This window comes from Euleptes europaea, chromosome 18, assembly GCF_029931775.1.
Source record: "Euleptes europaea isolate rEulEur1 chromosome 18, rEulEur1.hap1, whole genome shotgun sequence".
NCBI classification, from domain to species: Eukaryota; Metazoa; Chordata; class Lepidosauria; order Squamata; family Sphaerodactylidae; genus Euleptes; species Euleptes europaea.
Window position 1 is genome coordinate 39,317,066 of NC_079329.1, and position 18,256 is coordinate 39,335,321.

Sequence of the window (18,256 nt, forward strand, 5' to 3'; positions counted from 1 at the left end):
ACCAATTTTGCTCTAGTCATCTGAGCAACCTCTTAAGGTCCCTTAGGCCCTCATGATACCAAGGAGCCTAAGGGCACAGAGGGCATCGGGAAGCAAACTGCTCTATAGCTTCCTGAAGACCTCTATTCCAAAAGTCAGGCAGTTCATTGAGGGAACTGCCGGCAGGTCCAGATAAATCCTGCAGAACATTCTGGAAACAACCAAGAGCCATCAGTTTCCACAGGCAACTCGTCAACCCTGCAGAGGGGAATGGTCACTCTCAAATTGATCCTTATGAGGAAGAGATTGCAAGTAGTTAGGATTGCAACCTTAGATTCTGCCATGCTTTCTATTCATTAGGTGATCCCTATTGTTCAGCTCAAGTATCAGCACAATAATGTAGCATTTTGGGAGAAAGATACAAACTAGTAAACCAGCACTGGAGGCCAAGATGGAGAAGATCTCTACAGCTACCATGTATTTCCCTTTGGTGCTCAGGTAGGTTGGAACAAAACATAACCAAACATTACAAAAGACCAACATGCTGAAGGTGATAAATTTGGCTTCGTTAAAGGTGTCTGGGAACTTCCTGACTAGGAAAGCTGTGATCAAGCTTATGATGGACAGAAGACCCATGTAACCCAGGACAATGTAAAACATGATGAGAGAGCCTTCATTACATTCTGCAATGATTTCTTCATTCAGTGACCAGGTGTCGAAATCTGGGAATGGGGGAGAGGTTCCTAGCCACACCATACAAATGCCTACTTGGATAAAGGAGCCGGCAAGAACAACTGAATTGGCTAATCTTTTCCCCACCCACTTCCTCTTTCTGGAACCTGGCTGGGTGGCCATGAAAGCAATGATCACAGTAATAGTTTTGGCTAACACACAAGAAATGGCCAGTGAGAAAATGATGCCGAAAGCAGATTGACGGAGAAAGCAAGTCACCTTCTTAGGTTGTCCGAGGAAGAGCAATGGGCAGAGGAAGCAGAGCATGAGGGAGATGAGGAGAGTGTAGGTGATCTCCCGGTTGTTGGCTTTAACTATGGCAGTGTCTTTGTACTTAATGAAAATCCCTAATACAAAGGCTGTGATCAGAGAAAAAGAAACGGCAACCGAGGCCAAACTGATCCCTAAAGGTTCTTCATGAGACAGAAAACTCATCATCTTGGGAATGCAGAGGTCTCGCTCCTTGCTTGGGTACTGATCTTCTGGACATTTCATACAGTCTTCCATATCTGAAAAAGAAAGGCCCAGAGCATATTTAACTTGTCGTTGATTCTTACAATTGCCTTCAACGTGGGAGATGCCAGCTTCTGCTGATTTGTCTCTTGAATCAGGAAGGCTGATGCAACACATCAAATTTGGATTCATGCAAGATCACAACTTTGTGAACAAGTCGCAGCGTCCCTACCAACTTCTGGCCTATTACTGACCCTTGGGAGAGAAGTTTCTTCATTCACGCTCTTAGGTCAGTCTGTCCTAACAGCACCAGAAAGTTGCTTCCTGGCTGATGGACCCTTCATGAACTTGGCCACGTGGTTGTCTTTACACTGCCCTCACCCCTCTGCATGACCAAGAGATGGGACTGCAAGGACCCCCTCCTCAGGGCAGCCCATTCTAAATGCTCCTTGTTGCTGAAGGCTTGAGGAAGTCTGGGCCTTTTCAGCCCAAAGCCCTGAGCTGATATTTTAATTAGTCTTTTTTGGGCTGATTTGTGCCACTAAAGAGTTGTGATGTTACCCATAGCAACAATTAATGCTTATGCTCTATGACCTTCAGAACCACTTTGGGGAAAGCAGTGTACCTTAAAAAACAGCCCTGCCCCAAGCCCCAGAAAGATTCTCCATAGGGTATAATGGAGACATTTTTTTCAGATCCCCCCAAAAAGCCTGAAAAAAACCCATATAGGTCCAATATACCTCAATCCGAAAATTCCCATTTTTTTGGCACACCTCCAGTACCACCCACCTTTCTGGCTTGAGATCTTGCCTTCTGGACATTGAAAACAATCATAGCAGCAAAATTTCTCTCCTTCCTTCTTTTTCTTCCGATAACCAGGGAGACAGTAGTTATTACACCGAGAAATGGGCAGCCCCTTTCCATAAACATGAAAGACTTTTAATTCAAGACAGACAACACATTATTTTATTGCTCTTCAGCTGATGTAGCAACTATCAAGTGTTAAGCTGCAATGGAACAATACATTACACTGTGCATACAACAATCTCCCAGAACCTTCCTGATCATATATGAAATTAATTGTGCACTGCCTTGCTTGGCTAAGAAAATGCTAGCAACTTGAGTCTCAGTGAAGTAGGTAGACTGTAAATGGAATAAGTGAGTAAGGTGAGTTCTAGCCCAGAACTGGGAAGAATTTGTGTTTTTTAGCAATATATACTCTGCACACTCCAAATGAAGATTCAAGATGCATGAAATTGGTTAAAATTGAGCTTATTTGTTAATAGTGGGATGGTGCAATTTGTTGAACCTCTGCCACTCCCATGAAGCTCATTCCCTAATAGGCTGCCCAATGGGGTTGTTAGCATTCAGGCAATTCTACCCTGGCTTCAAACTCACCATAGCTGATATTCTTCCTTTTTTTTTTTTTTTTTGCCTGAACAAAAACCTGTTTCTTGAGATGCTATCACCTTCCTGCTCCACCACACACCAGTTAAGTAGATTTGCAAGTGATCATTCCTAGTGCCAATGGAGTCATCTCCCCAACACACCAGGTCTAGTCAACTATGCCTGGCTATTGGTTCTTGTAGGTTATCCAAGATGTGTGACCGTGGTCTTGGTATTTTCTTTCCTGACGTTTCGCCAGCAGCTGTGGCAGGCATCTTCAGAGACACTGTCCTTCAGTGTTACTCCTCTGAAGATGCCTGCCACAGCTGCTGGCGAAACATCAGGAAAGAAAATACCAAGACCACGGTCACACAGCCTGGATAACCTACAAGAACCAATGAACTCTGACCGTGAAAGCCTTCGTCAACATGCCTGGCTAGTTTGGAAGTTCAGATGACTCAGGGTATTCACCAGTCTATCTCAGGATGCTCTACCAATCTCCTCAATTACAAACACCTAGCTCACATTAATACTGCCAAATCCCAGTTAGGGCTTTATCAAGACCCTAAATCAGGCCAAAGTAAATATTTCACCCAAGCAGAATAATGGGAAGCTGGTGAAAACAGTTCTTTTCTTTTGGCAATTTTTTGGGGGGTTGGGGGGGACACACCAAATGGTCCCATAGTGACTGGCTACTCCAATATTATTCTGTAGAAGAGTCATCTTCATAGGCAAGTGCTTGGAAATAGTGATCATATCATAGAGAGCTGGATGAGTCCAGCAGCACCTTAGAGATCAACACAATGTTTGGGGTATAAGCTTTTGAGATACAAAGCTTCCTTCATCAGTCTTCTACTGCAGACCAACATGGCTACCCTCCCAAAACATACCAGGTATAAACGGCTTCTACCACATGGCTCCAACACAGGATGTCATTGTAACCCAATTTCCCAAAGAATGTGTGGGGAAAAATTATTCCTGTGACATGTTTGGTCAGTTTATGTGATTAGCAGAAGAAATCCATGCATCAATACTTCCAGTCCCTCAAGTCTGAAGAATGAAATGGCTACTGAGGAAGCCCTTGAACTCACCTGGTTAAAAGTTCTGTGCCACACAATTATATCCTCATTTATGATGAATTCTTGTCCTTCATCTACCCTGCCAACTTTCACTCTAAGGAAGGATTTGTTGGGGAAGGTGACCAAGTTCATAATGTCAAATCCACCCACCATTTCCTTATTTTTATTGAAATATATTGTCCCACCATCTGAGGTGTTCAATGAAATGCCTTGAAGAAATGGGTGAAGCTAGTTAAAAGAGAAAATAAAGGAAATAAAAAGATAGCATATGGCAAATTTCATGCTAAAATGCACAAACACATTTTTGTTGATACACCATAATGAGTTTTAATCTAGACCCAAGTAGTCCAATCTCTTCAGATTTAGGAAGCAAAGCAGGGCCAACCCTGGTTGGGACTTGGGTGGGAGACACACCAAGGCTGTGCAGAGTTGCTACACAGAGGCAGGCGATGGCAAACCACCTCTGTTTGACTCTTGCCTTGAAAACCCTCCAAGGTTGCTAGAAGTTGGCTGTGACTTGATGGCATTTTCCACACAACCACCAGTCCAAAAGCACAAGTACCTACAACTTTTTTTTCTGGCTCAAAATGTAAGAGGAATGCATCTATCACATTTTACCCATTTCTTGGAGGAAGACAGCTCTATTTTGCCTTGCCTTTTATTCATTAGTTCATAGGAATAATGACACATAATTTTAGGGACATTACCTTCCAAGGGTGAAAATCCTGATCTTTGTGCCTTATTATGGCTCTCGGTTTGAATTTAGATGAGTACATGGCATTCATAGCATGCGCTATGGCATAGACAGCATTATAGATATGGTAGCTGTGGCCAGTCATCTGCATTTCGAAAAGAGGTCCAGGAAGGCTCTCAAGTTTTTCCTCCCCACTACATATTTCGTCCATTTGTTCTGGGGAATATGGAAATGAACAGTCAAATGCTTGCTCCCAGAAGTCTTTCAGAAAGTCATCCCCTTGTGTCCAGGAAGGTTTGATGAGGTGAAGAAACGTCTGGAATCCTCGAAGGTCCTTCGAATGAATTGTGAAGGAAATGGCACCTTGGAAGAACTGCACATCCCAGCCTTTTTGGAGAGTTGTCAATGCTAAATCAATCTGGGCTGTCATAATCCATACCTTTCCGAAAGACGGGTCATCTTTATATCCAGGATCTCCAAAAAATAGATACGTGTGCAGTGATATAATGAGCATAGTTTCTCCATAGATGACAATTGCATGAGCTCTGCTGTCTGCGAATGGTTGATAAACCCTTGAGATTATAGCATTAAATTCCTTCATACCGTGCAGCTGCGATTGTTGAGGGATTCTTTCTGTGAAGGCTAAACAGATTCCATTCTGATTTAGCTGTGGCTCCAGGGCCTGCAAGAAATGTTCTCCACTGTTATCCTCTACAGAGAAAATCCCAATCCATGTCCATCCAAAATGAAGAAGCAGTTTAATAATCCCAGTATACTGATGGTCTTCATTTGGGACCATTCGGTAAAAGGATGGAAATTCTGTTGTACCTTTCTCCTCTGGGGCGAATGAGCCAAATGTGAGCTAAAAGGAAATATACTGATGTTTTACAGAAGAGGTCAGGGGAGTGTCTTGTCTGTTTGCTTGTATATGTAATAGATATTTTCTGAAGGAAACATTTACTAAATATTAATGTCAAAGAAATATTACTGAATTTTCTGCACTCTTCTAAAATTGGCTGAAAGACCTTTCTAACACCCTGTACTTTCCTTCCCCCCATATACCAACAAATGATGATATATAGTTTACTGTCTGTAATACCTTTTCTCCTTGTAATGCATCACAACTTCACACCTAGAGTGACAAGAGGGGAATAAATAACCTCTGTGTGTCAAAATCCCTAATGCTACCTGTGGAATCTTGTAGAGACCTAAAATGTGCATCACGTGGAAAGATGTATCAGAACCAAGCCCTCCAATTATAGCAATGAGGTTTTTCTGGGTATCACATTTGTAGTTGGGGACAAAACGATGCAATTTGAAGAGCAGGTCCAGGGTGGTACGATAGGTCATCCTCTCGTCATAGTAGCTGTCATAGATGTGAAACCCCAGAGTGATGTTGGGCAAGATCTTGGGATTCTCATTGATCTCATGGATTGCAAATGCCAAAGCCAGAAGGTGCTGGTAGAACTTGGGCACAAAACTGAAAAAAAAGTTAAACAAGTAAATTGTACAATGGATATGGAAGCAAAAACAACAAAGGGAGAGGAGGCTGAAGTTTCCTCTACCCGTTCCCCTCCGCCATAGTTGCAAGAAGAAAAGGTCATGCATGGATTCTGGAGGCAGAAAATACCGATTGCGTATCTGATGCAAAGCCCACCAACAAACCCAAGGACTTTGTAACTTGTCAAGTGGCCTAATAGTTGCTAATAATAAAGGAACATTCCCCATCTTCCATAACATTGAAAATGCATCAAAAACCTGTGCACTGTTTTGACACAGTGACTATCTTGCTTGTCCCTTTATCTACTTCAGCTGCCCCCCAAAGAAGGTTTTTTATTTTCTTTGGGGGGCTGTTTTTACTCCATTAGGAAGGAAGGTAACTTACCAAGGGGAACTTTCAGTAGAAATCAGTGTAAATTGCCAGTTTAGTCTGGAGTTCTGCTTCCCACCCCCTAGTTCCCATACAGGGGCACGGCAGCTTTTGTGTATGGCCTGCAGGGAAGAGGGAAGAACAAACAGAGAGAAGGACACTGAATCTCTCATCCTTCTGCGTTGAGCAAGGCAGTCAACCTTGCACCCGTGGCTGAGACTGGATTAATGTCTCATGTGAACCTTGGCTGGTATTTTGGCAAGGAATGTAGAACTCAGTTTCCCTGGTGGCTCAGCTGGTCATCCTTTTGTTGGACTAAGTAGGATTGTTTCCCCCTCTTTGACCCATGTTGGCCATGGAAACGTTTGTTCACTTACTCTATGCTGCAGCATCAAAGGGTAGCCCATTTCACTCAGTGGTTGTTTTGTTAGCAGAGTTTTGGCCACACTGGCTTCATGGTCTGGGACAGGAAACAGCCGGGGGACCGTCCACCTTGTCTATATGAAGGTTATTGGATTGGGACATGGTTAAAAAGGGAGGAAGGCTCCTTTTCATCACTGAAAGGCTATTAGGGGGATCATGGATTAAACTACATGGACTAAACTACACAGGATAATGGCTACAATGGGGAAGGAAATTGGGAAGATTAAGCAAAAAGTATGACTAGGAAATTGGGAGAATTCGAACAAAAACAATTGGAGCATATGAACAAACCTAAAGGGTTAACTTCTAAAATATATCTACACCTGAATAAAACCGATACATCCAATGGATTAAAAACAATCTGGGAAAAAGATGTAGGGATAAAAATAGAATATATGGGAAAAATTATGGAAGACACAAACTAGGGAAACCATATCAGTGGCTCTTAAAGAGAATTCCTTGAAATTACTACACAGATGGTATATCACTCCGATACGTCTAGCAAGAATAAGAAATGTTCACAGTCTGGAATGCTGGAGAAAGTGTAAACAACCAGGTGATTATATACATATGTGGTGGACATGCCCGTTAGTATCTCAGTTTTGGAGGGAAATCTTTGAGAAATTTCAAAAATCACACATCAAAACATACCGTATTTTTCGCTCCATAAGACGCACTTTTTTCCTCCTCAAAAGTGAGGGGAAATGTCTGTGCATCTTATGGAGTGAATGTGTGTGAATCCGGTCCCGGGGAGAAGGGCAAAGCTGCCTAGGCAGCGCAGAGCAGTTTAACCTCCCCCTCCCCCCACGCTTCCTGGTCCCAAGGCTCAGCTGTTGGGCGGGTCCCCACCCAACAGCTGAACCTCGGGACCGGGATGCTCGGGGTGTGTGTGTGTGCGGAGGTTAACTGCTCTGCGCTGCCTGGGAAGGCCTGGGAAGGCAGCACAGAGCACTTTAAACCCCCACCCCCCTTCCTGGGAGTCCCGGGAAGGGGGGTGGTGGGTCTTTAAACTGCCCAGGCAGCGCAGAGCAGTTTAACCTCCCCCCGCGCTTCCTGGTCCCGAGGCTCAGCTGTTGAGCGGGTCCCCGCCCAACAGCTGAGCCTCGGGACTGGAAAGCGCGAGGGGAGGGGGGAGGTTAAACTGCTCTGCGCTGCCTAGACAGAGCAGTTTAAATAAGTCCCTGGAAGCCACGCAGGAGGGGTCTTGAAAGTTCTCCATGCTGCCATCCCAGGCAGCGCAGAGCCTGGGATGGCAGCGCAGAGGAGTTTAAAGACCCCCCCCCCCGCCGGGCTTCCAGGGAGTCCCTAGAAGCCGGGCGGGGGGTCTTGAAAGTGCTCTGTGCTGCCTGGGATGGCAGCGCGGAGGAGTTTAAATACCCCCCCCCCCGGCCGGGCTTCCAGGAAGTCCCTAGAAGCCGGGTGGGGGGGGGTCTTGAAAGTGCTCTGCGCTGGCTGGGATGGCAGCGTGGAGAACTTTCAAGACCCCCCGCCCGGCTTCCAGAGACTCTGCTTTAAAGCCTCCTCTAAAAACTTGTTTTTCTCCTCTAAAAACTAGGTGCGTCTTATGGTCAGGTGCGTCTTATGGAGCGAAAAATACTGTATGTGTTACACCTGCATTGGCCTTACTATCAATATGGGGGGAACATAACCAAAGAGCAAAATCGAAAGGATTAATAGTGTTCATGTTAATGGCTGCTCGAAAGGTTTTAGCAAGAAATTGAAAAACAGCAGAACTCTTAATGTTACGCTCTTGGTATTCTGAACTGTGGCAAATAGCCATGGCAGAAAAATTAACACACCAACTTAGAGTTATCATAGGTAAGGCCAATATACTGAATTTTTATGAAACATGGCATGACTTCATCTCATATACAAACCAGAAAGAAATTCAACATATATCCAAACCATTTCAAACATTATGGGAAATGAATTAAAGTTATAACGACCCTTCCTCTACTCTTTTTTCCCCACTTCTGTCTTAACCATTTAATTTGTAATTGTACTCCTCTTATACTTGTATATTTATCTATTTGTTTACAAGAATACTAAGCCACCGACCATAAGTGCTGCAAAGATAGCTTTCCTTTTTTTAAAATTTTTTTTGTCTTGTCTGTTTGGCAGTCTTATATTGTTTGTTTATATGTTTGTGAATTGTGATTGTATTTATATATGTTAATAATTTTTTTTTAAAGTCCCTTGCTGGGGTTGCCATAAGTCGATTGGGATTGACGACACATACATAACTGCATGAAAATTTGGTGCAGTTATCAAAACACTATATTGCTTTTCCTCTTTCCCCACCCTCTAAAGTGGGACCATGTTTCTGTATATGACAATATGCATCCATTTTGTTATTCCCAGCATCTTTTGCTTGCTATGCTGCTCCTTATGAGCATTAACTCTTCTCAGCCCAGGCACATGACTTCTGACCTTGTGGAAAGGCCTGCCTGGGTGAGAGTGCCCTCATTACTGGCCTTTAGAAAGAAATGGAAAGCAGGCCTGATCTAGAGAATTTTGGGGTGGTTTCCATGGATTCTTCTTTTGAATTATCTTGATGAAGGCTTGTCTACTGTAATTTTCATAGGAGTATTTGATTCTGTCTGAGGTTTAGTAGTTTCATTTTTTAAAAGTAATTTTATGGCTTCTTTTTTTTTATTAAGCAGCTTTTGAGTGAAAGTTGGGTCAGAAATCTTTTTTTTTAATTAAAATTTATTGGATAATAACAATAACTATGAACAATAACAGCAACTGAAAGAAGCAGAAAAAAAAGAAAAACAATCTTCATGATTTAAAATACAGTATATCTATATACACGATAAGATAACGGGTCCACCATTGGTGGTAGAAGGTTCCTTCTACTGGTGACTGCGGTGAGAGTTCTATATGCGAGAAATTGGAAAAAGGAGAAAACCCCAAAAATATCTGAATGGATTACAAAAATGGAGTACGCAATGATGGCAAGACTGACAAACTTAATTCACGGCACACAATTGGAGGAGCATCAACAAAAATGGCAATCATTTTACGAAAAATATGGATGATAACTAATCTAAGTTATAATCAGACCGCAACGACGGTGCACCTAGGATAGCACCCAGGGCACAACAGAAAGAACCAGCAATCCTTACTATGAGATGGACCACACATCTGTTATAGAGAGACAGCATCGCAGAACAAAAACTTAGTAATGAGCTGCGTAGGCCCACATGCAGCACTACCAAGTGCAAAACTAGACGGGGGTTGAAGGTTCATAACACAAGTACCATTCCCCTACCTCCCATGCTTTACCCCTCTCCTCCACCCCCCTATATCTCCAAAAAGACCAACTATAATAGCAATGACAACCAAAGCAGAAATGTAGACGGGTTTTGACGGGCACGGACACACAACAAACTGTAAACTTTCCCCTATCTGTCCCTTCACTTTTTTCCTTTCCTGTATCCCTTTTAAAAAATGAATAAAACTTAAAAAAAAGATAACAACGGGATTCCTATATTACAGCTTATTTCTTTGTCTTCATATTCATCGTTCCATCCTGACTGAGCACAATGCATTCCCCTTTCTTGCTCTTATTTATAAATTTCTCTATTTTATTTATAGTTTGTGACCATAGCTCATCTAACCCAAGTGAAAGTTGGGTTAGAAATCTTTTAAATAAAGGAATGAATAAATAACCATAGAATAAGAAAGTATGCTTCTTTAAAAATATTATTACATTATCAAATTCTTTCTAAGAATGATGTGCATGGTTTTATACATATACTTTGTTCACTCTATGAGGTCAATTAGGCTATGAGACAATAATCCTAGACCATATAATGAGCTTTATGGTGAACCAAGGTTTTGGATCCATCTTCCAGCACTCTAACAGCTATGTATCACTCATGCAAATTTTAATTGATTCCCAACCCCTTCTATAGACCTGTGAGTCCTCCCTCAAACTATTCTTGGGGGTCTCATGTCCCCCACAAGCACCATTTCAGGGATCAGGGATAATTTTTGGTTACAGTGGGGTAGAGGAAGTCCTGTTCCAATGATCAAAATCCTTTGTGTCAGCTGAGATTTCTCAAGATCCACAACATTGTCTAATAGCAATAATGCTTAGCCTTTATCTCGCTCTCTTTTCTCTCCCCACTCTTGTGTCCAAAGTGCTTAACAAATATGGCGAGCCATCCTGATTTTCCACAAATTGTTTTCTCCAAGTAATACTAAATGGGGATAGACTGAAAGGGAATAGGTTGCCCGTGGTTCACCAAGAGAGTTCCCATCAAGGTGATGGTTTGCCCTTGCAACCCAGTCCTTACACAGATCTGAAGTTGTTTTAAAGGACCTAATTCAGAAAAGCAAACTCTTTGTAAATGAGAGAACCTTGTAACATAGGAATATAATTGTGTCATTTATAGGGCCTGCAAACACAATAGATTCAAGACTTAGAAAAGGGCTGAAAGGTGGTGTATGGGGGGGGGGGGCAAGGAGGAGGCTAGATGCCTGTTCTGTGAGCATCCTGTGATTTGCATGAAAGCCTGCCATAATTTGTGATCCCGACAAGGTTACACAAAGCAGGGGAATTTAAAAAAGAGAGGACGCCTTACCTTGTAATATCAAACAGCTCATGAGAAGGGTGTTTATCAAAGGAAAGTATTTGAAAATGATAAATGATATGAGACATGATTCCACCTATCAGGAAGCTCCCAGGCTGGTACCATTCATGCGGAACAGGGAGGGGATCATTCCTAGCGCATTTGGGAGGCTGTCCTTGGGAAGGCATCGCAGGCAGAACCAGCAGCAAGTTTAGCCTCAGCATCCTGGCCCCATCTGACAGACGCAGACTCAGCAACTGTTGACACTCTTTGCTAAAAGCAGCAGGCTCAGTTGGGTTGTGCCCAGCAGACCCTACCAATATGACTATATCATCAATGGACTATTGGCATTATAGGCAGCGTCCACAGGATTGCAAATGCCTGCCAGGGCTGCCAACTCTCCGCTTTCAAAGCCTTGCTTACCAAATCAAAAGAGTAAAAAGTCAGAGATCAAACCAACAAGGTTTGGTCCAGTTCATTCTGCCAGTTCTGAACAGATCAAAGGTTTTATAACTCCCCTCTGCATTTTTCTGTTGATTTTGTTAGTTTCTTCTGAAAAGCCTCTAGAGTTAAGGGCTAACGGAACTAATTACAGTGGTCTGGATAATTGCAGTGGTAAATAATTGCCCCTGTCAGCTTTGAGCTTTAACTGCCACCACAAACAACCCCTCCCCCCCAGATATGATCACTGTTGGGAGAATTTTCCTTACCCTCCCCCTTTCTCTCGGTCCCTCATGATTAGCTATCTCTCTGCCAGCTACTTACCAGGAGCAGAGTTCAGAGAATTTAACCTTGCACACAAGCCACTCTTAAACAGCACACACCAAATGTATAAAGTAAATCATTCAGCTTTATTATACTTACAAGGAAATATAAAACAAAGAGAGAAAGCAATACTTAACTGAATATATATATGACAGCACACACACTGACAGACAAACAGTCAGAGATCTCTGAGGTCATTCCAAGGAAGAGACAGAAATGGGTCTCTCTCTTAGAAGGACGAGGGACTGGGCAACTGGACTAGCCTTTTATAGGTTGAACCATGAGAAAGGGTCTCAAATGGCCCCCTCCTGCCAAATTCGTCAGGATATGAGTTTTCACAAATCATGGCTATAAGTTGTTTGGAAGACCTCTTGTTCCATAATAATTCTTTCAGTGTCCAGGTCTGATAACTGATTGTTCTGTCCGTCAGCCAATGTACCAAAAACAATCTCCCCCTATGTGAGCAGACAATTTGTTGCCTGCTTAAATGGCCTTGCTATCACAAACATAATTTTGGGGCATCCGATGTATTGCGGGTGATTAACTCTAAGTAATGCAATTTCCTATGACCTTTTAGAGTCAAGATCCTAATTGGAGCTGAGGTCAGCTAAAAGTCAGGTCTTCATATGGCTTCTAAGTTATAGATTAATAAACTACAGATTAATAAAATTGGTTTTTCTTAACCCAAACTAATATTTAATACAAACTAATGTTCAATAAAAAAATTCTCACCACAATCACAAATCCCCTATGCTTTCTGTTGGGGCAACAAGTGAAATGCATAGACCAGAGTGACGAAAAACCATCAACTAGTTGCACCCCACAGATGACACCATTAGTTTACCTGGGGCACGATACAGTTACATTTATTTGTTTCAAATAAACAGTTGCTTAAGGCAGGACCCATTAAATAATGAAATTGATGAAATAGTGCCTTAGAACAGTTAATCATGAAAATAAAATTAAAAGAAGCAAGGAACTCCCTGATTTTATCCTAAACATCACCAAGGAGTGCTGTTGGAAACAATGAGAAGCATTTTTCATTTGTAAGCTCTAGCCCTGTGGCAAACCATAAACAGATTCTAGCAGACGGCAAATCCACGAAAGCAGTTTTATTGGTTATCATCAACAGGTTTCAGAAGCCATATTCAAAAGGACACTGCCTGGGATGGGAGGGTAATATATCAAAAGTTTGCAGCCCAGTTCGAAGATCCTTTGCAACACCCCTATGGGGCCCAGTTAAAGTGGGAGGGTCCCTTGAGTTACTTTTACCATGGGCAGATCTGGAAATATCAAATAGATGAAAATAGCCTTTGGGGAAAGAGAGCTTTTATTTATGGGGATCCTTTCAAGTATCATATGAATGAAGTTAAATATTATTTTCAGAAAAGGTTGCTAGATCCAATAGTTCGAATTTGGAGACATTATCAAGGGTCTCTGACAGTCTCAGAGGAACATCCCCTGGGAAGTGAAAATAGCCCTATCTTTTGGCATAACCAGTGGTGTGTTAAGTGTATCAATCCCCACAACCCCTTACTCGGATATACCACTGATTCCTTTGAAAATGAAAAGAGGTAAGAAACCCTGGGAAAGGAGTGTAGACACTCAGCAGCATTAGTTGTTTAATGAAAATAGGATAATATGGTTAGATTTGTGTGAAGGGAAGTAAAGTGTAATTTCAAAACTGGTATAAATAAAAGAAATGGGGGATTGATATGGAAGAAATGACATTTTGAAATTACATAGAAAGTTATGTGTATTGGCTGTAATGTTATTTTAAGTTGTGAAGTTTACATGTAAGTGAAATGGAGCCATCCTGTATCCAGGCAGAAAAACTGTATAAGCGTCGTGATAGGTAGAATGGAACCCCTTCGCGAGGCCTGTCATTGGCTAAAGGGGGGGGGAGAGAGTGATGCAACGGGAGTATAAATATTGCTGTGCTTCATCACAGACTTCAGAGACAGCACCCTGTGCTTTCTCTCCATGAACTGCAGTCATGTATCCTGAATAAAACTGCTTGCTATTAGCTGCCTTTGATCGACTGATTTGTGATCCATCCATAACATTCGCCATTTCTCTTTCCAATCATTTCATATTTTATGTTGCAATAATTTCAACATTTTCAACCTTCACAATAAATGGTTTAAAAAGAGAGAGAAAACAAGTGGACGTGTGTGAATGGACAGCATTTCCTGAGCATCATTCTACACATTGTGGAGAGGCTCACCCCAACTGGCACTGAAGCTCCCAAAGTCGCCTCCTCCCAGCTCGCCCTGTTCTTCCTCCTCCCTCCTGGTCTCACAGCCCATCTGTGGGAGAGCCACAACCTACCTTGCGGTCCTGCCCCACAGTCTGAGAAGCACTGATTCAGGCAACTGCTTTGGCAGACTTCTCACACAGCCAGGGCTTGCTGATTCCCCTGGGGCTGGGGTCCTTAGCCCAAAAAGGATTGTGTGAAGCGTTTCTTTTTAGGGACTTTTCTGTGTGCCCAAAGAGACCCCCCAAAAGATACAAATGAGAAGTCCTCACTTTGCACAAACCAGTTGAATTTTTGTCAGGCTTGTTTGTGGCCAGACATAGTTCCAGTGACAGCAGAGGTGGATAGACTGCGCATGGCTCTGCTAGTCCACAAGGGGAAAAAACCTAATGCAGAAGAAATGAAAAACAGCTGCTTAGGAGCAACTAAAAATTCCCAAAATAGTGAGCAACGGTTTTGAGTACTGCAGAAGTCTTCATCCAGCTGCATGCTCAGGACAATGGCTGGAGAGTCAGAGGTGTGTTTTAGGGTGTGCTAGTTCTGTTTATGATGCCCTCCCAGTGGAATACAGGAGATATTGCAGCCTTGAATAGATGAAACGAAGCATATGCAACTCCCACTCAAGTGTACGTCCATGAAACGGCTCTTACATCTGGAGGAAGGTGCCCTTCCACAACCTATTGGTGGGACTTCATTCCCTTCAGCCACTCAGTTCGGCTTGTATTGAACACGTAATACAGCATCTGATATTAAACTCCAGTTTCCTTAATATGTGGCCTACCGTGTTTTTCTTCTGCTTTCGGCCTTACACAGGAGCTGTGTGTTCTGTGGCTGATTCATTGCTAGCATTTATACTTTCAAGTGGAGAGTGGCCTTGCTTTAACTTCTAGTCGCTTACGGTGCAACTTGTACCCAATATTAATGAAAGTAAGTGTTAGGCCTGGAAAAACGCTATCCAGATATGTCTGATCAAGAATAGCGCACTGGAGATCAGCAAGTAGTTTAAACAGCTGACTATTTAATGGTATACCAGTTTAGCAATACAGACTGGGTTCAAGTTGCCCCAGCCACAAGCAAAAAAATTCAGACTGCAAGAATAAATGAAAATCAAATCAACTTTCTATTCTACAAGCAGTAAGCTTTATACATTTTCAACAAGATACTTTTCAGAATCACACCATAAGCTGTCATTTCTTAACAATGCTGCATTAAACTAGTTCTTTTAGCTGAGACATGATTATTCCTTTCCCCCGCCCAGACAATGAGCTAGCTGTACAGAGAAAAAGGCTGTGTTCCCAAAGTTGCAACATTGTGTGATGTTGTGCTTATGCAGACTGCTGAATGAATTGAATGCAAGAGAAGACAGGGGGGGGGAGATTCTTGACACACATTTTACATGGCGTCACGTCTAAAAGAGGGATTTTCTGCACCTGCTCATGTACACAGGCAGTTAGTAGTGCCACAGGTAAAATACCTTTATCGTGGGCACTTCATACCCCCCTTTTCATGTAAATTGACATTCCTGTCAATTTCAGGGTGATTTCAGGAGATTCCGGGAGATTCCGGGAGATTCCTAAAACTGCTTTATTTAAGAGTCCAAGAGGTGGACAAACTCAGGAGGGACAGTTTGAAGAAGCAGAGATGCAATTAAATAAGAAACATTAATGGAAGAGCGTATAAACCTTACAAGACATGGTATAATACATGGCAGATACAACAATCCAGCAATTGTACATCCTAGAATAAAACGTCCTCCACCACTTTTTCCAAACAAGCATCCCTAAAAACCAGAAGCACTTTGTCAATTTCAAATAAACATCAATCTGTAATCAACAATTTGAGAAATTGAATTTCCCACAGACACCATCAGTTTCTGCCAACAAATAGTTCAATGTTAACCTATTTTGATATATTGCAGCACATTTGCATTTTTGCTGCTCATCTAACAGTTCAAGTGCAGAAGCAGATTGATTGGTTATGATTTCTAAAACAACTTGAAGTCTAATAATGCAATCAAGTAAATGTATATAGGTGTACAATAACCATACATTTGACCATGAGATCATGAAGCAGAATCATAGTACTCAATGATACCCTGAGCTGGCCATGCATCCCCACTGAGTGCCCCCTATATCAGCAGACCTCCAGACCTCCTAGAACACTTGAGATCATCATAAAAGGGAACACCCAGAGAATCACCCAAGGATGTGGGCAGCAAAAAGAACTCAGGGTGAACGACCCTCAAAAACGCAAGACCCAGACCACCGCTTGGGCAGTCTAGAGTAGGCATGACTGCCACAGAACCAGAACCAGAAAAACCCATCAGGAGCTATCCAGGACGGTGAAATGTCACCAGTCTTTCCAGAGGAGCTGTAAACATGAATGAGCCTGAGACACAAAGAGGAAACCGCTGCTGCCCCCCCTTTCCATTGCAGGGCAGGGGAAACAAAACCACGGTCTCAGGCAGGGGGCATGAGACCCCCCAAATGACTCCCAGTAGGGGAGCCCAGATTCTGAGCCAAAGGAAAAAAGGATAAGGCAAACAATGTTAACATATAATAGAATGTAGTCATTTGCTGAGCATAAAGTCATTTGGCATCAGGAAAAATAGTGTGCGTTGAAATCTGGAAAAAATAGAGTTTGTTGAAATCTGGAGAAAGGCCAGGCTGTAAGAGACAAAAATATAAAGAGCATACACAGAGTTCCAGAGGCATGTGACTCCATGGTGACCTGGAAAGATAGAGTGCACTTAATGTCTGCAGAGTGTAGCTGAAAAGGAGAAAGGCAATGTCCACAGCAAGAGTTCTAGAGCCACACAAAAGTTCTGTCCAAAGGCAAAAGGTGGCTGAAAGTAAAACCTGAAAAAACTCAAAAGCTAATTAATTCAGTCTGTGCATGTAAAGAGCAAGATTTTCCCATTGACATAAAACCTGAAAATCTCAAAAGTCACTTAATGCAGTTTGTGCATGTAAAGAGCAAGATTTTCCCCCTGTTGACATAGAGGGGCTTCCCCCCCTTACTTTTATTTGACACACAGAAAGCAGTGACCATTTTTTTTTGCCCAAGAAAGCTACTAACAGACTGAGTAAGACCTCAGAGCCAAATAAGCACCCATTGTTACTTTTCTCAAACCCTTAAAAATCTCCATTGCTTGCTTCAGCCCATCAGGAGAACAGATCCACGAAGAAAGAAAAGAAAAACCAAAAGATGTTTCTTGCTGCTGTGAGGTGGCATTGTCTGCAAAGTTCTTGCCAAGCCTCATTAACTTGCTAAGCCTCCCCAGGATGTTTCCCCCCTTTTTCTAATGCAACCTGGCTGCTGCATAGGGTCAGGGCAAGTGGCAAGCAGAGTTCTGACACAAAAAGGGATTGTAACCAGAGGTCATCCATCAGGTCCTCAAGCAGAGGTTTCTTCTCCCGAGTCAAGAAAACCAAGTTTACACCAGGGGGCAAGGAAAGCATAGATGGTAGCAGACCTCCCCCCTCTGCAAACTGGCAGCCTATAATGAAAATGAGGAAGCCTGCATCCAGGAAGGGGTTAATGAGCATTTGAGGTCCTTGGTGTGCCTGTGCATCTGGAAACAGCTCAACTAGATGAGGGGCTGCATACTCGGCAAAGCCAGGATCACCTGTGCCCCACACCTCAGGATCGGTGGACGGAAGGCAGCTATCAAGACCCTCTGTCTGGCTGGACCCTCCGAGAAAACAACAAAGATCTGGCTTTGATGCTGGGAAAGTTGTCTTCAGCTCTCCCGGCACTGGCTGCTTTCGAGGCTTGTTCCAGTTGGGCATAAGCCCACATCTGGGTTGCCAACCTCCCGTCCCTTGTTCCTCGCACTGATTTTCCCCCAAGGCTTGGCTGGCCCCACTTTCTTCACCCCGGTTTCTGTCACTCTCTGCAATGTACCTCTGGAGAGCTGCGGTAGTCTTTCTCCCCTCTTTCTGTTCCCCAGTCTGCATCAGGATTTCAAATGTTTGGGCACTGGGGGCTTGAAGCATGGCAGGAGCACCGTCAGAGGGAGAGCCAAGCTGATTGATT

At 42.9% G+C, this 18,256-nt stretch overlaps 1 protein-coding gene across 1 annotated transcript; it reads right to left on the reverse strand.

Moving 5' to 3' along the window:
• Nucleotides 1-309: 309 nt before the first annotated feature.
• On the reverse strand, nucleotides 310-5,122 carry LOC130490121 (vomeronasal type-2 receptor 26-like). Its single transcript, XM_056863931.1, has 4 exons — nucleotides 4,337-5,122; nucleotides 3,642-3,857; nucleotides 1,954-2,080; nucleotides 310-1,220 (listed from the first exon to the last, which is right to left on the reverse strand). Exons 1-4 carry the CDS (start codon nucleotides 5,120-5,122, stop codon nucleotides 310-312), a joined length of 2,040 nt encoding a protein of 679 aa, XP_056719909.1.
• Between the last annotated feature and the right edge of the window lie 13,134 nt (nucleotides 5,123-18,256).

Excerpts from the sequence above, each read along its gene's own strand:
- LOC130490121 (XM_056863931.1), bottom strand. The coding sequence starts at position 5,122 with ATGGTCCCAAATGAAGACCATCAGTATACTGGGATTATTAAACTGCTT. Across the intron at positions 3,858-4,336 it reads AGGATTTTCACCCTTGGAAG|CTTCACCCATTTCTTCAAGG; the intron begins GTAATGTCCCTA and ends TCTTTTAACTAG. Across the intron at positions 1,221-1,953 it reads CAAGATCTCAAGCCAGAAAG|ATATGGAAGACTGTATGAAA; the intron begins GTGGGTGGTACT and ends TTTCTTTTTCAG.